General features: G+C 49.9%; 1 protein-coding gene across 1 annotated transcript in view; it reads left to right on the top strand.

Annotated features, from left to right (window-relative positions):
* Positions 1 to 24,427, top strand: part of ALX4 (ALX homeobox 4) — a 37,390-nt gene extending 12,963 nt beyond the window's left edge. Inside the window, exons 2-4 of the mRNA XM_066552623.1 lie at positions 14,652 to 14,962; positions 21,901 to 22,029; positions 24,104 to 24,427. Coding sequence (XP_066408720.1) covers positions 14,652 to 14,962; positions 21,901 to 22,029; positions 24,104 to 24,427 — 764 coding nt within the window. The remainder of the gene's footprint in view (positions 1 to 14,651; positions 14,963 to 21,900; positions 22,030 to 24,103) is intronic.
* Positions 24,428 to 27,484: the final 3,057 nt, after the last annotated feature.

Below are 27,484 nucleotides of genomic sequence, written 5' to 3'. Positions count from 1 at the left end.
AAACCATGGTCTGTAGCACTGACCACATACATGCATTAACACGTAAGAGGCCACTGGGTCCTGGCCAAGGAGAAGTTATGAGGGTAACTGAGTGGGTCCTGAAAACCAAGAATACAGCCAAGGGTGTTGAGTCTGGTTGAAATTAGTTCCCCACTGGGGAAAAACAGGGAATGGCCTCATTTAGCCCACAGATTTCATTAAAACCAAGAACTTTGCTGAGAACTCCTCCTCAGAATTTCAAAAGAAAAGGGAGCAGCAGCTGAAAGCCTGTGGTGGCATCTCAGTGGGAGCAAAGTCAATCCAAGCTCTCTGAAAATGTCCCAGTAGGAAAATGTGATTTGAGTGTGTAAATAGCTACAGTGGTTGCTCTGGCATTTCCTCCCTGTATGCCTGGCATGAAGTAGGTCCATGGGTCTGTGTTCTTCTGGAAGGAGGCTGAGCAGGGCATGTTTTTGCAGGTATGCCTGACAGTGGTGAGCAAAGCAGTTCCCTTTTGTTCAGTCCTGTGCCAGGAGTATTAACTGGTGGTGTGAGCATGGGCCCTGAGGACTGCCCAAAGCACATCCCAGAGCATGCCTGGCCCAGGTGGCAGGGGAAAGCAGGGGAGCTGGCAGCATGACAGTCATAGCAGTGTAGCACCATGGCAGAGGTGACCTGCTCCTCACCCTATGGTGTCCTGCCCAAAGGGATGTCAGACCACCCCTTTTCCAGGCAGGCAGTCCTGCTTCACAGCCTTCAGCTCTCCTGGGGCAAAAACCATTAAACAAAAAGAGGGTACACAGCCTTCCAGACTCTCCCTGCCTGGTAATAATCTATGAAGGTTCCTACTGTAACATCCAAACACCATAGTCCATCAGTTGACAGGAGACAAAGTAACCTTTCATTTTCTGTTTGTCAGATCATGTTCTTGACAAAGTTAAAAACTCATGTCATGTAGTCCACAGTGCACCACAGTTTGAAGCAAATTTGACTGTATAGCAGTTTATAAGCCTCAGCTTCATAAACTCTAGGAGGTGTCAGTGGGAAGAACAATGTGGTTTAAGACAAGTCAGGAAGCTGCGTCTTTTCTTTGGAAAACAGAGGACAGAAGCAGCAAATACTCAGAGGGTCCCTGATGCCAGGCAAATCTCTCATTACCAGCAGGCACAGCCCAGGGCTGTGCTCCCTTCTTTGGGATGGAGAGTTTCCTCTAGCACTAAAACCTTAGCTCTAAAACCCTGGCTTCTTGGAAGCTACGTACCCATAACTGTGTTCACTGAGGGGATTTTGGAGTTTGGAGTCCTATTATTTACATCCAACTGTATATTTTCTCCTGAGAGCCCTATAAACCAAATGAATTGCAGAAGAAATCACACATTCCCACACAGGCGTGTTTGCTCCTCATGAATCCAAAAATTCATGACCCAAATGTACTGTGAGATAGTAAATCTGAGAAGGCAGTGTGTGGGAAGCCTAGCCTGAGATGAGAAGGAAGGAGAAAGCACCCCACTGCAGCCCCCAGCATCTTTCCATGCAAGCACCCTGAGCCCATTAGCTGGAGATGCTCTGGGGAAACAGAGGCCAGCTGGTGCCCAGTGGCTCCACTAATTCCAGGAGCCCTCAGACACTGGAAACTGAAGTTTTTATCTGTTCTTCCTAAATTTCAACCTTTCCAGACCCTTGCAGACAGGCTTGCTTCTGAAGAGAAAAGGAAAAGAGCTGGTGAAAAGGGATCTTGCTCTCATCTAGGAAACTGAAAGAGCACATACCTTTCCAACCAGTGCTTTCCAGGTGTATTGATTCCAGCCCATGTTTTCTGATTGTGTATTTTATTTTCCTCTCTAGGCCATCCTGTCTGCAGTCACTCTTTCCATCTGCTTTTAAGGCCTCCTGCTGCTTCCCACCCTGCTAGAAAAGGCAGCTTCTAAGCACTGAAGCTCTGCTTGTGGAACTGGCATCATGATGTCTCTAGGCAGAGACTTTCTGAGTTGTGGTCCATGTCAGCACACAGCCACCTTTATGGAGATGAGGTATCTCCCAAAATAAGGCTCCCCTAAGGAAGTATTTTGGGAGATAGGGAGCAGGAGGGATGAACACCCCGTGTGTTTTATTTGCAAATTGTGAGCAAGATATGAGTTTTTGAGGTCTGTCTGGGACACAGGATTGTTGTTGGGATGATGATTGTGAGTAATCTTTGGTCAGCAGATTGTGTGTGTGTGGGTGAACTGGTGCAAGGAGCAGGCAGCTAGAAGAGCTTCTGTGGTGGTGAGTGGAAGATGGACACAAAGAATGAGACCTTGTTCCCTGATTGGATGAGCACCTCCGGCAGAAGCAGGTTTCTGGGACAAATACTCCTTTTCACAAGTTCCTAAAGACAATTTCTGTAAATGTTTGCTAATGTTTACTTCACATTTGTAGTCACTCATGTCAATATGATCCTGTTCTGGAATGCTAACTGGAAGCAAACACAAAAGTGGGCATGAACTCAGCTGTCTAATTTAGGCTGATTTTCATGGTCATTATCCTTCATGTAATCATCCAGTTTGGTTGAGAACTAGTGGTGCTCCAGGAGTTCCTCTCCTTCCAAGAGTCATGATTTTTTTGTTTTCTGTTAGGAAAATGTGTTACCAGAGTCACTGTTGTTTGTGTCTACTGCCTGACACTTCATACCACAATCCTGCATCCAGTTTCTTCCAACTTAATCAAAATTTAACAATCTTGCCTGAAAGCTCCCACAGCAGTTGTTTGCCTCTGGCTGTTTTTATAATACTTTTTTTTTTTAAGTTCTTCGAATCAGTTAAGACATTTCCAAGAATGTAAATAAAACTAAGCACATTTTTGTTTTCTCCATGTCAGGAAAAATCCAATGATGACTTTTTTCATAAGTTCTGCTGCACTGTGCTGTGGAGCAAGATCATCATATTTACAGTGGAGCTGGACTTTGGATAGGAAATGTGCTTTGTGCCTTTCCTCTGAAAGATTATCCAGCAACTAGCCACAAGGAGTTGTGGTTTGAACTGTCTCAGTAGTGACACCTTTGATTTTCACACCTAAAGACACTGCAGATTTCTCATGTTTTAGGAAGTGTTTTCAGCCAGGTCTGAACTTACTCTTATTGCAGTGGCCATTTACCCCAGTGGGTGGTCCAGCCTTGCTTGGACCCAGGCAATGAAGGGGAGCAAATGCTGGGATAAGAATAAGGAATTTTGATGTGGCAGAAACTTGTTCTGAAGGAGTGTGCTGGATTGAATGGGGGTTTAGATCTACTTGGCCAGGATGCAAAGGTATTGCATGATTCAGGGCATTTGAGAGGCACAGGACCTTCACCTCCAGACTGCAAAAATATTAGACAGTGCTGAGTACTTTTTAAAACTCAGGCTTAGATAGTGTGTGTGTTGTGTGCTCTGTCTCACTTTGCCATCCACACAACACAAGAAATAGCAGTGCCTCACCTCACGGCGCTTGCTGTGACTCAGGCATCGCTGTGGGACTCCCTGGCACAGTTCTGTGGATGCTGTGGGGAGCCCAGATGACACTGCTGAACAGGGTGTGGGTGCCAGGCAGTAAATAATGATCACCTGCCAACACTGGATGATGATGAGAAAACAGAGAAGTGTTTACCATAGAGAGGGGTGCAGTGTTTGTGATCCAAAGACCCAGAAAGCAAGAAGTATTTAGCTGGAGAGTATGTGCAGGATGGGCAGTCACTGTGAGGATGCAGCTCACCAGGCACAGACTGGGAAAATAACCGACTCTCAGAGATGGAGTAGAAAGTAAAGGTCAAGTGCTCTTGGCTCATGCAAACCTACTTCTGGGTTTTTTTGGTTGTTTTGTTTTTTTTTTTTTAATTTCATTTTTCCCCCCTGGTGACAATTATATGTGTTGCAAGGTGAAGTAGTTCTCAAGTGAAATGAAATCCCTTTCTCTGACCTCAGAGTGCATAGCTCTCTGAATTACTTGACAAGCACAGTTTACCCTTTGAGCAATTCATGACTCCCCTTTCACAAGTGAGAGCACAATTTTGTGGATGTTTTCCTTGCTCAGTACTACTTAATGGATTTTTTTTCCCTAATAACTGTCATTTGACCTGCATCTTGGGTTCAATCCCATATGGGCCATTCATGTCAGACTTGGACTCAATGATCCTTGTGGGTCCCTTCTTATCAGAATAATCTGTGAGTCTGTGAATGTTGCTATTCTCAGCTCAAAATTAAAAATGTAAGTTGCTGATTGTGAATACTATTTGTTGTTCATTTACTAGAGGAATCTTAGGCACATCCATTCCGTTTCCTCTTGGTGCCTCATTATCAATAAACCTTTGCCGCACTGCTTCTGTAAATCATTTTCATCCTTTTCCTTTGGGAACCATGTGTTTGGGCTCTTGCACAAGTGTCTCATGAGAGTAATTGGTCAAGTCATGGAGTATCAATTTTACTCCTTGATGAATTTTCAAAACTTCATTAAAAGGGGATTATTGAACAACACCTAAGTATTTTTTTGGATGAGGAAAGAATTGCACTTAAACCATGACGCAAGCAGGTTTTCCCAGAATTTTACCAAGCACAGTGGCTTGTGTCAGCTATTGGAATAATTCAAAATAATTCACTTAGATTATCCTGACTCTATAGTAAACATATACCTTCTCTCTTCCAGGTTATGAAGGATGTGGAGCTAGAGCCCCAGAGAAGTCCTAAGTTGGTATATATGTTTCAGAGCTTATGGCAAATGAAGGAGAGTTTCAAATACTTTTTCCCTACTCCTCACAGCCCCAGCAGAAAAAAACTGTGAGATGCAAGGGCATAGCACTCACAACTAATGGTGGTCTCCCATCAGATGCTGCAGCGGTGTTGGCAGCTCATGGCAAACACCAGTGGTGGACACAGACCCAGAGCCAGACTGAGGCAGGGGAGAATTGTTTGCTGCAGAGGCTGGAGGGAACCTACAGAGGCCAAGGGTTTATTAAACTTCAGTTTGACTGGAGCTGAAATATGTGCCTCTAGAGCAGGGCAGCAGAGGTTCACAGAGTCCTTTCTGCAGACATTTTATGACAGTCTTTGGGGATACATATAAGAAGACCAGGGCATTCTGAGTAATTTAAAAAAATATTTGTTTAGACTGTGTCAGGGTCAACTGGAGTTTCCAAGCAAGCCAGTCTTAGATGGATTTTTCTGTCTTTGCCCTTTCTCCTCAGCCATGGTGTAGACACACTGTGGTTCATGGCCAGGCCACGCAGTGCAGCCATGTCTCCTCAACACCTCAAAACAACTCTCAAGCTCAGAGAGACCTTGATGTCATTGTGTACCCTCTGCACTGCATGTGGGCTCATGGAGACCAGGGACGAGAGTCCCTGGTACCAGTCATTGCTGCTGCCACCTTCAGACCATGTCAGGAGTCTGGGCTTTCCCACCCCAATTGGCATCAGCATCTCCTCTGCAGGAAACACCTGTGAGGCTGCAGTACTGTCCCCACCTCATGATGAGGGTGTAAAGGTCAGGGGAAACAACTTGCTGCTCTCAGGTACTTTTTTTGGATCGGTTATTGTGTCTTGCTGTTGGTTATTGTGTCTTGCTTCTTGGCTGGCAAGTTCCCAATTTGATTGTGCTGCTTCTTGCTTCACTTTGGGATTTTGCTGCCCTACTACTCTCTGCCAGTAAAAGCTGATGCCAGTCTGTTGCCCAGGCCCAGTGATGGTGAATTAGTGGGTTTGGTAGCCAGAAACCTCATTTCTTTCTGGAATGCTTCTAAAAGCCTAGTGCTCATAGGAATTTTCCTAGACCTGGCTAGCCTTGAGTTTTGCAATGTGCAGTTGAAATGGAATTAAATTATAGATGTTCTTCCAAGAACAGGCAGGTTTGGGGAGGGCTGAAAGTTTTTTTTTTCCTTGTCTGGGCCTTTCTTTACTAATCAGCTGCATAAAACTAAAGAACAACAGAACTGCTTTGCTAAGAAATCTTGCCCAAGCTTTGTCTCAGTGTTTAAACTCAACCCTTTCTGTGGTTCTGTGAGGTTCAGCCAACTTTGGTTGTTTTCTGCTTTTACTCTAGCTTTCTATCACTCCTGCTTTCCAGTTTCCAAGTGTAATTGGTAGCACTCAAATCCCCCTGAGTTGTGTTGTACTTGGATTCCAATGGGTTGCCACAGCACCTCATCCAGACTCAGCAGTCCCCAGGTCTTCTCCGTGGGGGCACCTGAGGGCCCAAACTCAGAAGCACAAAGAGCATCATGGGAGCAGTGTTGGGAAGATTTGTTTGGGCTTTCCTGACTGCCCATCTGAAGTACATAACACTGCACTTTAGCACAAGGGTAGTCCAGGGACACACATATGCTGCAGTGCCTTGCTGGACTAGGGCCACAGGCTGGCGGCTTCAGCCTGGCAGAGCCTGCTGGACCCTGCCCTGGCCAGGGCCCACAAGCCACTGAAGTTCATCTGTCATTAATCTGAATCAGGACTTCATAATGCAGATGCAGCTGAGCTCTTGCCCATCCCATTACAAAATGGCCCTGACCTCCCTCCCACTGCCCCTCTTCCCAGTCAGCAATTTTCAGGTTGCGGGTCTGGCCCTGCTACCAGCAGCACAAAACAGACCACTAGAAGTCACCTCTGGGAGGCAGCTAAACTTCAGCAATGCTTGGCTGTCTCTGCTGCAGAGAGATTGCTTTTGCAAAGCAGACAGACAGAAGAATGCAGAGAGAGGCAGACAGACCAACCAACCCAATGACGTGAACAGCGTCCAGGCAGGCACCGACCCACAGGATGGGGTGAATCACTCTGCAAGCTGGCAGCAGGGAATTAAACTGTGCCATAGCCAGACATCAGAGCAAGGATCGTCTCCCTTCAGGCAGCTTTGTCTCCCCAGCCTTCCTCACCAGCAGGAAACAGAATCCTCCACTCCCTCCATGACTAGATGGCTGATTTTTGCCCTCTGTGACAGGTGATGGCCGGTGGGGTCTCACTTGGTGTGTGGGTAGCATGGAAGGCAACACACACATTGAAGTGTGGAAGGTTGCATGACTGCCTTATACCTCCCTCTCACCCTGTCAGAGCAGAGGTCCTGCTCATCCAGCACACAGCCTGGGGTGGAAATTGTAGGGAAAATGTGCAAGGCATATTGTGGGGAAGAGAGAGGCACCGAGTGGTTGCAGCAGAAACCTCTGGAGAAGATGACAGCTTGTGGAAAAGAGCCCCCTTTTCTCTTGCAGTGCTCAGGGGAGAGATCTTTTCAGATCCTTGCAGTGGCCAAACGACATGGGTAAGGTTAAGATGAATACATAAATCTGCATCTGATGGGAACTCTTACACTCTTCCTTTCAGAGCGAGAGCTTAGCCCTAAACCCTGCATCGACCTCAGCTGTCACTCACATGTGGACAGCACTTGGTGCTACTGCAGGCACAGAGTGGCACTGACTGCTGTCAGCCCCAGAGCTCCACAGCTTTCCCTCTCCCTGCTGCAGGTGCAGGGCCTGACTTCACAGGGCCCCAGCACAGGGAGGGAGCTGAATCCCAGATGCCTTAGATGCTACTGTCACTAACTCAGCTGGAGATAGCAGCCAAGCAGAGGAGCAGCAACCTTGCTGGATCTAGATTTTTCTAAAAACAACACAACAGAGGGATAACTGAATGATCCCAAAGACCTGGTGGATTGGGCAGACATTGCTCCAGATGCTGACAGCCAATAAGGATGTCCCAGGAGGAGAACTCAGCTCACACAGGAGCAGAACAGAGTTCCCACACTGGGACAGAGCATCGAGGTGTGCAAAACCCTACAGTGCCTGTCTGTGGAGAACATAAGTCTTCAGCAAACAGCACTGAGGACCTGTCTGTTCTGTGTGTAGGTATGTGTCTATGACTGAGATGACACCATTCAATACTGTGTCCAATATTAGGGAGGCTGATTTTTTTTCTTAATGAAATCACATATTTCATCCATTCAGCTCTGAGCTAAGTCTTCAGAGTAGTTAGGTGCTTACATCTGGTTCTGAGTAGCTTAGGAAAAACCAAGACCCTCAGATGATCACTGTCATGGCAAGGCATGCAGGACTGCTTGGGAAGGAGGAAACTACTTATCCAAAAGGTATCAAAACCAGAGCCAAGAGGAAACTGAAAGACCTTTCAAGCCCCCTTCTCATAGCTGTCTGCCTTGTCCAACTTCTCTGGCTGGTACTCACTGGGGATATATCAGTTCAGAGGTTCTAGATGGCTTTTGGTTAACATGCACTGCTTTAGGCAGAGACCCAAGTAGGATGGAGCAGAAATCCACCATTTTTTCCTAGCTGTTTGTGACATGCCAGTGGGACATGTGGGAAATGAGACATTTTAAAATGCATTAGCTGACCCATACTTGTCTGTCATACTTTCAAACTTTGCACATGGCCTGGCATGCTGTAAACCTGTAGCTGATCACCCCCATTCAATGGAGCAGTTTCATTTCCTCTCCATGGAGGCAATGGCAGTACATTTTCTTGCTCTTTCCTTATATCATGTTCTGGGAGCCAGAAAGTCAACTGCAATTGCAGCAGGTTGCTAGAAGCATTTTTGTGCCTTCAAAATTTGCTAGTCAGCACTTTTCTGCTTTTCAGATGGATGTGCCACATGAAAAAGGACTTGGGGAATGAGCTGTGCCTTTTTCTCTAGCCACAGCTTCTATGCAGTTTTCAGAATTGATTTGTTTATGTAAAAGCCAGTTTTGTTAGCGTCCTTTAAAAAACATGAAAGAGGAGCAAGCAGCACATGTTGCATTTGTACAGACAATGCTGAGCTCTCCCCAAGTAGCCACAGGGTGTGTGAATCCAGCTAATCAGGCAATAAAGCAACACATGCCCTCAAAAACAGATGTTTGTATTGGGGAAAAAAAAAATTAGTTCAGAATAAAAGTGAGAGGAACAGCAATTTTCCCAAGTAAATATTGCATATTCCCGAGGCTTGCTGTGCTGTAAACTTCTCAGCAGCACTAGAGCTAATGTTTATCAAGCTGTCTGTCCCCAGACTCATACAGTGATTTAGTCCAGGAGAACTAGCCAGCCAGGAACAAGAGGGCTTAAGTGCAGCCAGGGATGAGGTGAATTTGAGTCCCACAGAAACATCTCCCAGACATACAGTGGAGGTAGAGCCAAAGTTATACACTGGCTTCAGGGCCACCAAAAATCCACCCATGGACTTACTGTGTGGGACCTTTGACACTGTCTCCAGACTGCTTTTCAGGAAAAGGAGGAGGTTTTTAGACCTTTCTGCTCCAGGCCTTAGTATTGTTCCTGCTGTATGCTCTGATCAGAAAAATAAGTCTCTTCTCAAAGAGGGGACTCCTAGGTGTGGTGAGGAGGAGCACAGTAGAGTGAAACACTCATTTCCCTTTTAATTCTTCTACAAGTAGACTTTTCTGTGGGACTTCACTCTGCCTGTAATTAGCTCCCCAAGGTGACCAGGTATTTCACAGCTATTTTTAGTCTGTGAGTTCCACCATGAGTAACCACTGAATGTGTCCCCACTTTGCTGCAGAGCCTCAGGAGGCTGCAGCAGCAGAGCAGCAGTGCCAGCAGCTTTGACAAGCTCAGCAGAGATGGACAGTGTCCATGCAGATGAGAACATTCATGCAGTGGTCTCTTGAGCACAATGGGAAGTCAGTGAATGTTGTACCATGAGCAGAGGAACAGCATAGACCATATTCAGCCTTCCTTCAGGTTCTGCAGAATCAGCCAAAGGGGGCCCAGTCTGGGAGGGATGGACAGGCCATATACTCATCCTTATCCAAAGCTGAATGGAGATGCTCCAACCAGCTTCTGCTTAGCAGCAAATGGTAACTGCAGCTCCCAGAATGAAGCCAATGGTTTGTGTCCTATCTAGAATTATACCACCTGCATTTAAGAGATGAATGCTGCCCAGTTTTACATTTCAGTTGGGCACAGGAGTGAAAGTATGATTAAGCATCTGATCATTGCAAATAAAATCAGTGATGCCACATACAACTAAAAAAGTGTTAAAATCTTTTCTACATGTGCAGACTGCAAGAGCACTGACTCCCTGAACAGAAATAAACCTAAGTATTTGGGTCTTTATATGTCTACAATTCAGTAATTTTGGTTTTTTCCTATATAACCCAAAATGTGGATGTTTTTTAAATAATAGTCTTGTGCTGATTTCTAGACTTTAATGACAGATAGGAGGCAGAAGACTGCAACAGATAGCTTAGAAACAAGTATAATCATTTCAGCATGTGTTAAGGCAAGATCACAGGAGTTGGATAAGATTCCTATAGTTGGCCAAGTCCATGAGGTGTGCTGGCTGGGCTGCAGTGCAAATTTGCCTTGGTAAGAAGTGTAAATGCACTGCCTGAACCCTCCCAGGGCAAAATTTTAGCACTGGTATTTAAGCAAGAGTTGAAAGAACTACATTAAGAGCTTTTTTATTTTAAAGGGCCATTGCTATGAAGAGTCAGACCATGCCTCTGCAGGCAAGGAGAGGCACTCTGCAGTGGCCAGCATTGGGGGCCATGGAATTTGGGGGTGAGCAGGGGGGGACACCCCTGTGCCCACACTTGGACAGGAAGGCAGAAGGCCCCAATGTCATTTAGTGTGGGAGCAGAGGGGCAGGCTGGTGCAGCCCCATGCCACCTGAGCTGTGCTCCTTGGACATGGGTTGTCCACAGGCAGACAATGTCTGTGAGCTGCCACGTGCCAGTAGGAGGTCCAGGCTATTCTTGAAGCCTCCCAGGACTGGGATAGCATCAGCTCTTCACTGAGACTGTAATAACTTGGACAAGATGCTGCCAGAGCAGTACATTAGCAGTGCCAAGACCCAGCAGGCTCTTTTACCTGCAGCCCAGGGGAAACTGCCCTGTGCTGGCTGTGTCCCTGGGCTGTGCTGGCTGTGTCCCTGCCCTGTGCTGGCCATGTTGCTCTCCTGCAGCCTTGTGGGCTGTGGGGCTGCCATCACAGGATCTGTGTGAAGGAGCCTATTGGGCAGGAGCTGTGGCTTGTCATGCATGTGCTGTGCAAAGCAGACCTACCATTTCAAGCTGGACCAAAAGCTGTGTGTTGGAAATGTCCTAATCTCCATCCCCGTGGATGCACCAAACTGACTTTGCTCTAAATTAAATTCCATGGATAAGATTTTACATAGCGAAGATTTTACTTCAGCATCCTCTCAAAATAGCACACCTGAGGAACAAAACAGATAGAAGCTGTGAATCCAAACATTCTGACAGCATGATAAAGATGACTGTTCCCTCCAGGAGTGTGTCAGCAGAGCAGTGCAATGCCTTGCTGTCTCAGGGCCTTCCCTCATGGCCACAGGTGAACATGGTCTTGAGTCTCCTGCACCTCCTTTCTCCTCCGTAGGGCTCCCAGGACAAATGTGATGAGATTTGAAAGAGATTTGCATGTCCCCTGCAGAAGTGGGAATGCAGGCATCCCTCCTGCCCAAAAGGAGCTGCAAGATGCTTGGAGCCCACATGCCCAGTTATCCTGGACTGTCCCATGGCAGATCCTTGGGTGACTCAGGGAAGGTCTTGGGAGTGCTTATGGTCTAGCAGGCAGCCAAGGCACTGTGAGAGCAAGGTATAATTGTGGGAAGTCAGAAAAGATCCTCCTTCTACTGCTACAAGGGCAGGGATGGATTGGCAAGCAGTGAAGGAAGCACCAAGCTCTGCTGTCGGGCATGTAAGGGTGCAGTGGTGCTCACATCAACTCCTTGCCATAGAGATCTTCACAATATGTAACTCAAGGTCTCTCTAGGTTTGATTAGAAACAGACACCCCAAACTTTGCACTGAAACTTTGAGTCCATCTCCAGTTACAGGAAGTGTGGGCATATCCATATGCAGATGTATGCAATTTGTTTCACTTCAGCAGTTAGCGTGACTGTTTAAGGTCAGTGAGCCCGCTTCCAGGGAATGAGAGTTGCTTCTTGGGATGCACACCATGCCCTCCCAGCACTGCCATCAGGGCCTCCATCCCAGAGTTTCTGCCCCTCCCATGGAAATAGTTCGTCCCTACCAGGGCCCTCAGGGGCTGGAGGTGAAGAAGCCCGTGTCTGCTGCAGTGCAGGAGCACTAGAGCAGCATGGCTGAGCTGCAAGGAGGGCTCTGGACTGGCAGAGCAGGCATGGGAACACCCCCTGTGTGTGCAGCAGGGACAGTCCTTGCTCCTTGGGGCTGATGGTTTTTGATGGAGATAACTTATCCCTCTGAAAATCCTGGGCCCAGCTCTCAGCTGCAGTTTGAGCTATGCTGCCAACAAAATTAGAACAGACACAGAGCTTTTCTCTGTGTGTGTTTGTGTTTGTGTTTGTGTTTGTGTTTGTGTTTGTGCAGACCCCTCCCCAGCTAACAGAGCTCCTGAGGCAGATAAAAACCAGCAGAGGATTTCCCAAGGAAAGGCTTCAGATCTTGTGTTTGCTGCTGCTGGAGCTGCAGGGGGCTTAGGAGTTAGGGAGGCAGCCAGAGCAAAACTGTGGGGGAAAATGTACTGAGCTTCCTGACATCATAAATAATAAAAGAAAAAGAGAAAGGGGAAAAAAAACCCCAACCTCTTGGAATACTTTAATTATTACTCTGTCTCTACTGAGTCTCATAGGTTATAGTCCATTGCTGCAGACTTTCTGGAACCATTTTATTTTCAGTTGTAAAAATTATAACTATCATGTCTGTAGCTTATGATTTACCAAGGCTGTGTGGCAGGGCACTGTCCCAGTCCATTTTGGACAGGTCTGTCCACCTGCATCCCCCAGGAGCAGTGGAAAAGGTCAGCCAGTTGGAGAAGGCAGGTTCAAAGAGGAGGCAGTGTGTCAGTCGCTGGCCTAGACACTGGTCCTGGAACCCAGGGAGAATAAATTTTTGCTAAATGTTCGCAACGATCAAAGCAAAGAGAGCTGAGACAGACATCAAGCTTTGATAAGCTTTATAGGGAGCTCCTCAAAAGTCTGCAGGAACAATATTAGAGAAAGCAATACATCTGAAATCACAGCAGGGTGAAAGTGGCAGGTAGCTCCATTGCCTTCATCCAAGGTCTGCCTGCAAGCCCTCTGTACCACCTGGGCAATTTTCTTCCCAAATCCCTTTCACAGCTCATTCCCCCAGGCTTAAACCTGGGCCACCCTTGCTCTCATGTCTGAGAGTGACAGCCACATTTCACCCTCCTGGATTCATCTCAATCATCTCAGTGCAGCCTTTCAGCTGCAAGAGTGAGAGATGGACGAGGACTTGTACACTGTGCACCTCCTCACAACAATTGCATGGGCTTTTGGCTGTGACAGAGCTGTTCACAGAAGGGCTAAACTGTAAATATACAATGAATTAGCAAAAGGATTTTGTAACAAGAGATGAGTATTGCCAAAGACACAGGCGAAGATGCCTAAGCTGGCATTAATAACACTATCACATTGCCTGGGAAAAGCTCCCAGTGGGGACATCACTAAATAGTGGAACTGTTTCCCAGAAAGACTGATCCTGGCCTGGTAAGATTTAAAAATAGACTAAAGGGAAATTTAAAAAAAATATGAGACACTTGATGTGCTTTTGGCTTGGTAAGGAGAGCATAGAGGAGAGAAAATACCACAGTATCACTTCCCACACATTTAGGAACTGAGCATAGTGACTCAAGGTTAAAACCTGCAGCAGGGCTACCATGTTTTTGCCCAAAGATCCCAGCCAGAAATGTGGCCAGGTGTTACACTTGGCTGTGCACTATATGGCAGGTTGCCAGTTGCTCACACAGATCCCTCTATTTCTGTCCTGGGTTCAGCCCACCATGCAGAGCAGTGGCATCAGATAAGGGAGAGCCATGGATCCCCACCAGGGTCCTGCTGGTGTAGCATCACTCTTGCTAAAGAAGGGGACACCACTGTCACTGGAGGCAGGAGGAGGGCAGGAGAGGACACAAAGTGCCTGTGCCTGAGGATGCACATACCCCATTTACAAAGCTCAAAGGTGGTTTTTAGAAAGAAACCAGTTCACTGGTTCAGGGCTTGAAACCTCTTCCTCCTGTCTGCCATACTACTCTCATATGTCGTGTCTCATTAATTAATTGTTGAGGGCAACCAGGTGGGAACAGTACCCCAGACTGCTGTCACACTCCTCTCATTTCCCTCTGCCCTGCACACATGGGGTGCTGTTTCTGCAGGTGTCTCAAACTGTCCTTTTCCCCTTTCACAACCTCTTTGCCAAAAGCAGTGCAAGTCCTGGCAGAAGGCTGTGGGGGTCACTGGGGGCGTCAGTCAGGAGCACCTCTCCTGGCACACCAGCACTGCCTGAGGCTGCAGGAGCAGAAAACAGACCCCACTGAGCACCTCATGTGGCTGCTCTGTACTCCTGGATTTCTATGCTGTGTTATTCAGCAGGGGAACAGAGATGGGCTGGTGGCAGGGGACCTCTCAGAGACCTTTCCTGTGGCCACAACCAGGGAACGTAGTGCTCCATGACATTCAACCCTGATGTGGGTGTTGAGAGGTTGAAGGAGGATCTTGCTGGAGTGTGTGCACCTGAGTGTGCAGGGCTCATCCTCCACCTGGGTCTCTGAGAGGGAGCAGGAGCTGAGAGAGCTTGCCCCTACCTCCTCTTGCCCATCTGTGCTGGGCAAAATAGGTCAAAAGATTTACATGTGTTTCCTTTTCTCTCTCTCCCTGCTCCCTACCCCTGGTCAAACCTGCCCTCCTCTTCCCTCCCCTACCTCCCACTGAAACAGGTAAGGAAAGTGCTTTGGGAGAGCCTGACTTGCAGCCGAGTTCCGACCCTTCAGCAATGGACAGCAGCTACCTCAGCGTGAAGGAGGCCGGCGTGAAAGTGCCCCAGGACAGGGCCAGCACAGACCTCCCCAGCCCCATGGACAAGGCTGACTCGGAGAGCAACAAGGGCAAGAAGCGGAGGAACCGCACCACCTTCACAAGCTACCAGCTGGAGGAGCTGGAGAAGGTCTTCCAGAAGACCCACTATCCCGATGTCTATGCCAGGGAGCAGCTAGCCATGAGGACAGACCTCACCGAGGCTCGTGTACAGGTATGGGGGAAATCCTGGGGCTGGGTAAGGAGTGGATGAGCTCCAAAAAACCTCTGAGGTTCCCTTGCAGCCCCTCCATAAGCTGCAGGCAGCTGAGCCCTAATCAGAACCTGTGGCATAGGGAATGCACGAGGAGGTACATCCACATCTGACACTAGTGTCACTTCCTTTATTTGGTCTGGTGTCCTGCAAACCAGTGTTCACAGAAACACCTTTTGCCCTTGAGCTAATGGGACAGCAGGTGGGTAAGCCTCACCACCACCCTGAACAAAGTTTGCACAAAACCTGCTTTCTTCAGGAGGCTTGCAGGGGACACAGGTCCATTAGTCTGAGTGGGAGCAAGCTTTTCCACAGCATCGGCTCTTTATGGCAGAGGGGACTGCAGAGGTGACTGGGAGTTCAGTGCCAGAGAATGTGGTGATGCAAGAGAGGCAGCTCTTGTTGCTGCTTGGCACGTGCTGAGACTGCATGAAAGCTGGAGATCTGGAGGCAAAAGATACACCCAACACCTTAGGAGAAGCAGGAGAGACAAACAGCCACATTCTGTTGACAGTCTCAATCACCCCCACCCATACAGGTGCCAGCTCTCATGAATTAGCTCCCTTGAAATAACCTGAGGGGCCAGCAGACCCAAAATGCACATCACAGGAGGGAATGATTCTCTGATTACTGCTCTTTCCTGTGAGTCAAGGTTAAACAGGAGGAGGCAAGTCAGGGCTCGAAGCATGTGCAAAAAGGAGCACCACTGCATGGGGCAGACATACGCAGCTCACGCCTTGGTGGTCAGCTCCTTCTCCAGCACAGCGAATCCTCTCACTTCCATCTGCAGGTATTTGTCAGCTCACCACCCCCAGAACCTGCTCTAGCATCAAGAATAATTGGCCCATGGAGACACCTGATTCTATCCTGTATACCAGGAATATTTCCAGCTCCCAACCAGCCTCTGCTTTAATCTTTACAAGTAGTTGTTGCAAATAAGGCCCACATCGATGCTTAAGTCTTTTTCAGTTTGTACATTCACTTCTGAATTCAACCAGAAGCAGAATTTTTCTTGTGTGCTTGCCTAAACTGGTTTGCAGGGCTGGTGTGCTCTTCTTCCCCACAGCTGTTTCTCTTCAGGCTGGGCATGGCTGTGTTTCAGTAGGCAGCAGTGTGATTCCCATTGGTCCCGAGTGCAGCATGCTGAGCACCACAGGATGGGCAGAGCAAGGCAGTGCTACAAACACCAGCTCTTTACTTGTGCCACTGCATGCAGCTCTTCATTTCCCAAGAACACACCACAAGTGCTAATGGGGTCTCCTGGGAGGCCAGCATAGCATCGAGTTACTGGCTGCACAGTGCATGACATTCCTTCAGCTCAGGAATGAGAATGAGGTGCTGGAGGGTGGCAAGCTCCTCCTGCTCACTTCTGAGCCAGGGCTTGCAGCTACTGTGTGTTCCAGGCAGTGTGAAGGGCGGTCCATCAGAGCCAGGGCAGGCGAGGCAGATGCAATCTACACATTCTTACATATGACCCTTCATTTGGGGGTTTTTCCCCACTTTACTACTGGATGACACTTCAGCTGAGGGCAGAAGAACTCCCTAGGTAGCCAGGAGTATATTTGGCAAAGAGGAATTCCAGCTTGCTCTGAGGTAAGTGTGCCAGTAGCCTGTTGCCACAGGCAGCCAAGAACAGCCTCCCTGCCAGTGCCACCTCTAACTTGGGATGGCGATGACAGGGCTCGTGTGACAGAGCTGCTGAAGGGCTTGTCTGAGTGGCCTGGCTGCTCGTGCACTTACCCCATGGTGAAAGGGGTAAGCACTTGCATTTCAGTCATTCCCTGGCTCTGCTGGGAAGGACCTGGTGACTTGGGCCATGGGCTGGCACCAGGCCACCACCTCATGAGGCAGGCCTGCTGTGCTGTCAGCAGCAGAGCACACTCCTATCACTGGAGAGCAAGGAGCAGCAGGCTTGTGCCCAGAGCAGCAGGTGCTAGGTACTCAGACACCCTCCATTGCACAGGGAAAGGCTCTGGCTGCTGTGGGTGCTGGGGGTGTTGTTTGGGCACACACCTGCTGAAGCCTCATGGGCTTTGAGGGAAGCTCAGTAGCCCCTCTCCCAAGGAAGATATGGCCATCTAAGGGATAATCCTGCCCTGAAATGATTTTTTGGAGGTCAGCTTCATCTGCCTGCAAAGCTGAACTAAGCAAAGCAAGATGGCAGATAGGTGAGGCACAGGTTTAAGGTGTGATGCTCCCTCCCACAGCTTTTGGCTGGACATCACCCGCTCTCCCAGGCTTGGCTTGCTGGGGAGCATAACCAGCTGCACTGCAGGCAGGACCAGATGCAGAGCCCAGACAGGCTCTGATTTTTCCATCCCTTTGCCAGGCTCATGCTTCATTAGTGAAGTAGCTGCCGGACAATTTTGGTGTCTGGAGGAGAGCCCATGCCAGCAGCATACATGAGTGGACCATACTGTCTGTGAAGCAGTGGCATTCTGTGGCCAGGCCCCTCTCCTGTTCCATCTCCTTGCCTGCCTCAGTTTCCAGCCATCTGTACTGGTGTCTGACAATGTCAAAGCTAATTCCCCCTGTGATGCAATGCATATTTTCCTGCCTACTCCCCACAACCTTGCCCCTTGTTTCCATGTGCTATTAAGATACTGCACATCTCTGTTTTCCAGAGTGGTAGCCATGCATAAGCTCTGTGCAGAGGCACAGACAGGAAGAGGTTGCTATGGCTCAGCCACAAACCTGCAAGGGTGCACAGGGGATGCTGTGTTCATGTAGGTACTACACACCATGTATATCCCATTCTTTTCTTCTCTTCCACATCTGGGGCTGCAGAGCCCCAGAGAGAGCTTCTGCTTGGTACCAGCAACTGCTTGAGGCTCTTTAAGCTCATCCAGGTCTGCAGCAGATGTCTGAGGCAGTGGCACTAGAAAAACAAGGTAGACACATGTATTCACACATTATTCCTTTCCTTTGCACAGAAACACACACAGGCATGTCCCAAGCCCATGCCAGCCTGGCCCTGGCTGCTTATCTCTCTTGGGTTATCAGTATCTCCCTCCTGGACTGCTCTCTGGGAGAGGAGAAGGGGATGGGACTGGAAGGAGGCTTCGCAGCCAGGGAATATAACCCCTCAGCCAGCCCCCCTCAGAGGCAGCTTTATGATTGCTGGGACCCTTCATGAAATGTTTTTGGCGGTGACCCTGTGATGCGGCGGGACCTTGAAAGTGAGAGGGAAATGTCAAACTCCGCTGTAGCAAAATCACCGCCTTGGAAAAAAAGAAAAGAAAGAAAGCAAAGCAAAGCAAGAAGTAATATATCTTGATCCCTTTTCCCCCATAAAACCCTGGGAGGCTGGTGGAAGGAGCGGAAAGACTGAGCTAAGCCTGCAGGAAATTAAACATGAAATGAAAACAAGCTCGAGTTATTCAATTCTCTCATCCCAGGCTCCAATTTCCCATTCCAGGCCACTGATAAAATGGTGTCCAGTTTCAGCACTCAAGGATGAATTCTGGCTCTGTTCTTGCAGTCTGAAAAGCAAAGGGCTGGTGTCCATCTCCAGCAAGAGGATAGACAGCCTGGCCTTTCACAGAGGGATGGGGTCCTGAACACAGGCAGATGGAGGCTGAGCAGAGAGAGGAGGGTAGCAGGGTGAGAGGACAGGAATGGGGAGAATGGATGCTGTGGGGCTGACAAAAGAGAGTAAAAGCACAAGAGACTTGAACGTGGTGGGCAGCTGTTACCTGCATCAGAGCTGAGCACAGGGCATGAGCACAACCCCACAGCCGCCACCAGCCCACCACCACATGTGCAGAGGTCAGCCTCACTCACCACTGCCATGGGGGGGTAGGAGAGAGGGGAAAACACCTTTAACTTGGAGGAAGGACAAATCAGTGATGTAGCCCCCAGATATCCAGACATGGTCAGTGGCCTGGGTTAAGTCCCAGCTGAGCCCATCCCCCTGTGCCCCGTGCAGGGCACACGGGGCTTGATGGCAGGGGCAGACTGGCAGTGCCCACTGGGTGTGAGGGTAGAGGCAGCAAGAGAGTGAGCAGGAGCCTCCTTGCTTTGTCTCGGGCCACTTCTGGCCGCTCCACCCCCAGCAGCATGTCAGCTGTGTATGCATATGGATTTAAGTACCACATATAGCTGAATGTTTATGGAGATATGAAACATTCTCTGTTCTGTAGATTTTTACGGGGCTGATTTGGTCCATCAGGGCTTATCAAAGCATTGTCTGCAGGAGTCAGGTACGTGACATTACCATACACTCCTGCTGTAATTGCTAACACTGAGATTCAGTCCACAGTGACTGCTGGCCCCTGCACAACAGAAGTAGCCCGTCCTGACCCCAGAGAACATGCTGCACTAGCCACTGCAACCTCCCCTGCCACATTCCCATCCCACAACAGCCGCTCTTGACAAGGAGTGACAGGCAATGAAAGGAAAATGAACTTCTGTTTGGGTTTAGATTTGCTTTTTAAAAGCAGGTGTCTTCTAAGACTGTGGAAATACTGAGGATTAGTTGAGGTTTTTTGCTGACATTTTCACATTATACGTTGCCATGCCTGTCTTGTTTTCCCCAGAGCACTGTGGAGGCCTGGAGAAACCCAACTGCAAGAAAACAAGAGCCCTATAAGGATTTGGACCAGAGGAGAAAGGAAAGCTTTAAAAAGCGGTCCAAACCTTGCCACAAGTGCTTCAGAGCTCACTGTCAGCTCTCAGAGTGTCTCTGGTGCCTGTGACACCAACACTGGGACCAAAGATACTCTTTTCAGCCTAATGCAATGACTTGTCACATCTTCCCAGCCCACCAGCCGCGTGGCAATTTGGGAGCTGCCAGTTTAAATCACTTTGCTCAGTTCATGCATAAATGCATAAATGCTTTAGACCAGAGGCTGAGACCTCACTCTGCTCTGTCAAGGCAGCTGTTGTGCTGTCCTGGGAAGAAGAGGGCACAGACCCTGCACTGCTTGCTTTGAAGGTCACACTGCAGAGCCACGCACTGCCGTGGGGGCGGGAGCTGGGCCGCCCTGCTCCCAGGTGGGATGCTCAGGCGGGCAAGGCAGCCGGGGCCTTCCCCACACAGGAAGGGGCCGCGTATGCCTGGCATATGTTCATCCCAGCCCCGTGCACAGGCAGCACTCTGCTCCCTACCTGTTCTGCACCCCTCTGTGCACAGCAGGGCCTCCTCCGCCTGAGGAGGAACCAGGTCACCCCCGCTAACTTTGAATCTGCAGATCAAAGCGCCGTGATCCAGGCCAGCCCTGGGACTGGCCTGCAGCTGGGCTGGAGTGGCTGTGCCAAGAAGAGGTAGAAGAAAAACAGGCAGATGCCTGAGGCATCAAACCTGCTCCAGTAGGACGCTCTGCATGTGCAGCGTGTGCGCAGCGGGGATAACGTTAGGATGCTTCTCCTTATGTTTTTTGCACCTACTGAAAACACTCACAGGGTTTTTGATTTGGGGTAGGGGGTTGATAGCAGGTTGCTGCTTTGGCCAGCCTGTGGATGGCCCATGCCAGTGGCATTGCCATGGCCATGGGGCCAGGCACTAAACCGTGTGCTATCCACAGCCCACATGAGGAGCATGTGCCTGGCAGCTGCACTGCTCCCTGCCCAAAGCAGACCACAGTGCAGGGCCAGACCCTCAGCTGCCTACTCATACCACAGGCCTGGCTGAAAGAGACCAGCACGAGGCTGTCTATGTGGTGGAAGGCAGAAACTGAAGCAGGAGAGCCTGAAACAAGTCTTCCAGCACAACCAGGAAGGTCAGCTCAGACCAGAAACCCAAACCCCTTATCCCTCCCCGTAGCAGCTTCTGGCTGCACTGACTCAGGCTGAAGGTGCCACAGCACTCTTGCCCCTGCAAAAATTGTCCTGCTATCCTACCTTGTGCCAAGCACCTGGCTTGTCCTGCTGTCCTGTGAAGACATGAGTTTCCTACCTGGTGTCTGCTTTGCCCAGGTGCCTGGCAATCAGCAAAACTACCCCACAGCCAGGCATGGGAAGGGCCAAGCTGCTTGTCAGCAATACCCCCTCTGGCCCCCTGCAGCGAGTCACCGTGTAAAACTCGAAGCAGAGCTGAGAGGCTCTAGGAGTGCTCCTTTCATGCACTGGTGTGACCTGCACAACCCAGCCCCTGGTGATCGCCCTCATCTCTCAGTGCCTTCAAAGCAGCTCTTGATTGATGTGTTTCCCTGACTCACGAGCTTCAAGAGGCTTTGAAGACACTGGGCCAGGCTCTGATCTCTCTGAGGCTGATGCAAATCAGGAGCAATGGTGCTGACAACAGTGCAATAATCCACACTGATGTCAAGCCAGTAAAAATAAGAGCAGAAACAGAGTTTTAGTCTTTGCCTTGAAGGGATCTGAGCAGCACTGTGAAGTAAAGAGTAGCAAACCCTGCAAAGTAAACCAAAGGATGTTACAGAAGGACACCTGTCCTTTCCTGCAGCTAAGGAGGGAAGGGGTGTTCAGCTTTGTATTTTTTGTTGCGGTTAAGAAAAATGAGCTTGCATTGGTGAGAAATGCAAGCTTCAGTCAATGGCATCATCATAGCCGGAATTAGTCCTGGGGAAAGCCCCGTCACTGCTGTTTTCAGCCTGGCAGCAGCAGCACACACAGATGTATTCACACTTCTCTGAGACTGGCTGACAGCAGGAGAGCTGCAGGTAGAGCCTGGGTAACACAAATCTAGAAGATGGACATCCCCTTTTGAATGGAGGGTTCCCTTTCTAGGAGCACAGGCTGGCCCCAGACCCTCAGGAGAGCAGGGAAGGACTATCTCTCCCCTGCTGAGCATGTGTGTGGAGCAGTGCCCTTCTCCATACCATACAAAACCACCCGCCTGGTGAGGCCCTGCCCTCTGGTGGGCTCTTCAGGGCTGCCGGGCTACCCGCCCCTGCCGGGCTGCCCTTGTTCACAGCCCTGCTGTCGCCTCTCCCCAGGTGTGGTTTCAGAACCGGCGAGCCAAATGGCGCAAGCGGGAGCGGTTCGGTCAGATGCAGCAGGTCCGGACCCACTTCTCCACCGCCTACGAGCTGCCTCTGCTCACCCGTGCTGAGAACTACGCCCAGGTGAGTGCATTCCTTTGCCTGGGCACTGTGCTTGCTGGACACGCTGCCTCTGCTCCCAGTCCTCCCCAAGCCAGGCTTCACTTCTCAGGCACATCTGCCTGCCCTTAGGCAAGGCTGCAGGGACTCCGGGGCTATACTGCCAGGCTGTACTGAAGGGCTGGCAGTTTTTTAGTCAGGTGCTCTGCTTGGCTCCCTCATGCCCTGGCCCAGAGCAGCGATCTTTAAAGCAGGTACCAGGCCCAGCACTGTGTGATATAGAGCAGCACCCTTGAGCACAGGTCACCCTGCTCAGCACATCCTATCGCATGTGCTGCTGCCCACTAACTTTCCACTGGTTTGAAACAGATCCAAAAGGCTAATTCATGCCTAAAGAATAGCAGATGCCAGGGAGGCTTCCTTTTACCATGTCTGATTTCAATGCCCCTTGGACATGGTGGTTGGATAAAAGGATTTTTCCCCTGGCAAATTCCCACAGCAGTGTCCCAGTGATGGGCTGTGGTACACACAGCACACTTGGTGACATCTGGGGATGCTTCCCAAGGGAGTTGTAGATTTATGCTCCAAAGGAAGAAGGGAGGGAGCAGCCATGCTGGGGTACCTGAGCCTGCTTCTGAGTCCTATTGAAACTGTTCCTGCCCTGACCCTGGAAGCAAGTCATGGGGTTGCCTCCCCTCCATAGCTTCCTGTCTTGGAAAACCTGTCAGCACAATAGCCTCCTAAACACTGGGCCAGCCCAGTTTCACAACGCTCCAGATGATGCCAGGCAGACTGGGGTTTGCTAGCTCCAGGGCTAGGGTGTGCCTCAGAAAGCACTCCTGCCTTCCTCCACTCCTCTTCCCACCACCCAGAATTTGCTCAAGGGCGCAATTCTGCAGGCATGATGCTCTGAACCTGACTGTCCTCACAGATCTGCTGGAAGCTCTCTCTCCCTGACACCCTGTCTGTCAGCTGCCTCCCCAGCCGGTGCTGTACCAATGCTACCCCGCAGCCAAGCCAGGAGTGTTTGATCTCCCTCCCGCTTGGCGTCTCCCATAAACTGAACAAGAAACCTTTTTGAAACAGCTGATATGCCAAAGCAGCTTTTCAAGCAGAGAACACTCTCAGCAGCCTTTTTAGCATGTCCTTCTCTTGCCTTTGTAACTTACACTGCTCTCTCCCTTCATACTGCCCTCCTCTCCCAGCACAAGAGATCAAAAATTTGAAAAGCAATTTGCAGGAGGTAAGAGATCAGAGAGGGCCCAAGGGCAAGCAGTGGAAAGGGGCAGTGGGATGAAGGGCCCTTTGCTCTCTTGCTCCAGCCAGCTGCTCACCTCCTCCCTGCTTTCATCCTGCATGCCCATGTGTCCCCTGCTGCAGCACACCTATTTCCACTGCCAAATACTGAGCCCTGCTCTCTTCTGCAATATCATTTTATAAGTCACCCTGCAGGACCCTAGATGGTCTCTTGAGGTGGCCCTACAGGGCTCTGCTCTGCAGCAGGGTGGGTGATGCTCCCTGGATGGGCCCGCTTGGGGGAGAGGGGCAATGAAGCTGCCTGTGCTGGGAGCTCAGCTCCGACAGGCATGTCTGTGTGGTACAAAATAGCCCTTGCCTAGGCAAAGCTGCCCCGAGCTGGAGAAGGATGGTGGATGAGCAGCCTCACAGCATTGCTTTCTGCCTGATCCCTCCGTAATGAGTTGGACCACAGAAATACCGTGGATGACACAAATTTTCCTGTCCTGAGAAAAGTGCTCATGGGACAAAAAAAGTAAGAGCAGTGTCTGGGAGAGGAATAAATAAACAGATGCTGTGGCAGAGAAGGAGCACAATCCTGCTCCCTGTGAGTAACCCTGCTGCACTCCCTGCCCCTGTCCAGGCTGGCATACAGGTTTTGGAGTGGATTTGCTGGCCGCAGGAGCGCTAAGGGTGCTGCAGCTGGCAGGGCCCAGCAGATGGGACTACATGCCCGTCTCACTGGCTGCCCCTCCACTAGGCTGCCCTGCCAGGCTGGGGCTGGACACAGTCCATTCCCTCAGGCCAGCTGCCCAAAATATCCTGCATGGGGCAGCCCTGACGCTTCTTTTCCCACCCCCAGATCCAGAACCCCTCTTGGATTGGCAACAATGGAGCAGCCTCCCCTGTGCCTGCCTGCGTGGTCCCCTGCGAGACGGTGCCCTCCTGCATGTCCCCCCATGCTCACCCCCACGCGGCCGGCGGCGTCTCCGAGTTCCTTGGGGTCTCCGGGCCCGGCAGCCACGTGGGACAGACTCACATGGGCGGCCTCTTCGGCACAGCCGGGATGAGCCCCAGCCTCAATGGCTACGAGCTGAACAGCGAGCCGGACCGCAAGACCTCCAGCATCGCTGCCCTGAGGATGAAAGCAAAGGAGCACAGCGCCGCGATCTCCTGGGCGACATGACAGGGCTGCAGCCCATGCCCGCCAGACACAGAGAGAGCACGTGGGGACAGCCCAGTAAATCCATCCGCTTGGACTCCAGACAGCAGTTGCCTCCTCGGGGATCTGAATGCAGCACTTTTAGCTACCCTAGGCATATAAAGTACATATGTTAATGTAAGTGGAGTGTTTCCAGCATGAACGTGGCAGCTCCCGGCTTCCTGGGATCAGGCAGGGAGAGAGAGGCTGTGGAGCAGCACCTCTTCCATCAAGATCTGGGATAGGATGCATCCCTTCTCGCTCCCCAACAACCTGGGCATTTTTTCTTCCCGCTGTTTTTTCTGACACCAGACATGCCTTTCCAAAGAGCAAGAGCCCACTGGCCTTTCAGCAGCTTCTCCCATCCCACCACCCACCCACCCACACACTCACACACACACACTCATATATTCTACCCCGGGCAAGGGACTGGATGGGGACTCTGGCACCAGCAAAGAGACTCTCTCACACTGCCAACATCATTTTAGTGGGAGCTATGACTTCCTACAGCCGAGTGGAGAACAGGGCTGGGAAGATAACCAAAGCCAGAAAAAAGGCAACATTAGCCCACCTCCTTCTACCCTGCTCCCACTCCATCTTGTACTCTGAGATGAAGCAGAATTGTAGAGGCCTTTGAAGGGGATGCCTCTCTACCCACCATAGCATGGTGTTATCATGCTGAGAGTCTTTGCCAGCCCTCTGGTGACCCAGATGGAGATACTCCCCAGCAAACAAAAGCTTTCCAGCATGGCTCGATGCCCCTGGGCTTTGCTTTCCCTAGTTGTGCTCTATGTTGAGCCTCACAAGTATGGTGATACAGGAAAAAGATTCCCTCTGTCTTTCACTGGGTCGGGAAGTATTAACTTCAGTTTAGAGACAGCAGCTCTGGCAGGGAAGCACAACTGCTATGTAAATCTGCAAGTTGCTCTAAGAAAGAGCTCAAGCACAAGCCCACCACCACAGTGGCACAAGGCCACCAAATTCCTCATACACCTCATCCTGGGGTCAGACATGTGCAATGACAGGCCCTCCCTCAGCCCTCCACCCCAGTGCCCTGTGGCACACAATGGCTGTGGGCATCTCTGCACCAGGGACAGCAAAGGAACAGGCTGGGAAGGGGCTCAAGGGAGAACAAGGTGATACTGCCCCGTCTCCAGCCACCTCAGATCCTCTTCATTTGCAGAGGAAGTAGAAGAGACCAGAGCTTCTCTGGTTTGTGTGAACCAACATGCCTCTCTGCTTTTCCGTCCCAGTGCTCTTACCTGCACAGAGCTGTTAAGTTAGATCTCCTTTGCAAGGCTAAATGTTTTACAAGTTTTTCAGTGATCATAGTGCATGGAATAATTTTGGAACATCCTTTTACCCCACTGAAATACTGCCAAGGAGAAGCTGAAAGTCAGCTGAGCACTACCAGCCATACAGTGTGGCTTTGCAAGCTGGGCTTGAGCTAAGGTAGCCATCTCCAAGATTTACAAGGGAATTATAGGATACTACTACCAGAAAAACTGGTTTGTCACCCTTCCGTCTTTCCTCTGCTCAGTGTTAGGGGATCTTGTGGTTTAAGGTCCAGGAATATCTAGTGGTCTTGGAAAAAGTTCCAAATAAGCTACAACCAAATGTCCAGCTTCAGGTTAATGAGTCATACAAGTATTTCCATAGTGCCTAGACTGTCAATACACTACCTTAATGATACACTATTGCTAGGTCAAAAGTAATATATTTATTGGAATAAGAAAACACCAGTAGTACTGTTTCTTTTCTCTCCTCAGAAATGCTAAGAGAGGCATTCCCTGCTATGCACAGGGAGCCAGCATGCATTTCACTACATCATCTGCATAACCAGGGCCTCTCCCATCATAAGCAGCCAGGATTTACATGTCAGCCTAAACATTCAGCTGAGACCTCAGGCATGGTGGCTTAGATGCTGAAAGTGATGCTGATCACTGAACCAGGCAGGATCATGCTGACCAGTTGGAGGTGTGTACATCCCCACTGGGTACCCCAGAAGCCACTGAGCTTCCCAGCTATCCAGGACTGGTGACAGGAGGCAACTTGTCCAGATTTGTGCAGGCAGCTGAGCACAGTGTTGAGCTTTTTCCCAGGTACACTGGGGATCTTGATGCTTCCCAGTGTCAGCAGGCAATCAGTGGAGGGCTGCTGCCTGAACAGTCCAGTACCACTGCTGACAAAGCAAATTAGCAACAAGCAGAGCTAAGGAGAGGGCAGTGGGGCAGGCAGGCATATGGGGACAGGTCTCACTTAGCCTGCAAGCTCTGAAGGCAGCTCCAGTGGAGGGCTGTATCTATTCAAGAGCTTAGCTACATTCCCTACTGAAGTTAAAAGGTAGCTTTTCCTCACAGACTTCCACGGGGCCAGTATTTCATCTGAGCTGTTTAACAGCCCAGAGGATTAAGTGCTGTCTTGTTAGAGAGAGAGAGAGGACAGTCTTCTGGCAGCAGACTTGGCATTTAGAGAAGCTTGGCCCCCACTTTCTCTCACCTTAAAATTCACGTGGAAAGCACATGTTGGACTCAGTCTAATTTAAACACCACCGTGCGTGCCCAGCCCTCAGCCTTCCTGAAAACACCACGAGGCAAGGGGAATGTTGTTCCCTGGACCCCCTTGTGCAGGGCTCCCTTCCCACCTCCAGCTGCAGGCAGCCCCACTGCTTATCAGGCTCTGCCTCACCTCCCTGGGTGCTGCTGCCATTCAGGCACAGTCCCTTGCACCCACACTTCTGGATAATGCTGGAAGGGGTGTCCCTCCCAAACCTTCAAAAGCAGTTGTTCTGGTAGTTTTTAAGCTACATGCATCTGTACTTAAAACACATTTTAAAAATTAATTTAAAAGGGTTTTAAAACTAGCTGTTAAATTAACATGAAAAACTGTATAAATATATATATATACTTATATATATGTATATATATATATATGTGTGTGTATCTTAACCTAGCCAGCCTACAGCTACTGCATTTCTTAAAGGTCACAGGGTCAGTGCTGTTCTTGCAATCCCACGTTACCATGATGATACCTTTTTTAATT

This window comes from Molothrus aeneus, chromosome 6, assembly GCF_037042795.1.
Source record: "Molothrus aeneus isolate 106 chromosome 6, BPBGC_Maene_1.0, whole genome shotgun sequence".
Lineage (NCBI taxonomy): Eukaryota > Metazoa > Chordata > Aves > Passeriformes > Icteridae > Molothrus > Molothrus aeneus.
The sequence above is the reverse complement of the archived record's forward strand: the minus strand, read 5'-3'. Positions and strand labels throughout refer to the sequence as shown.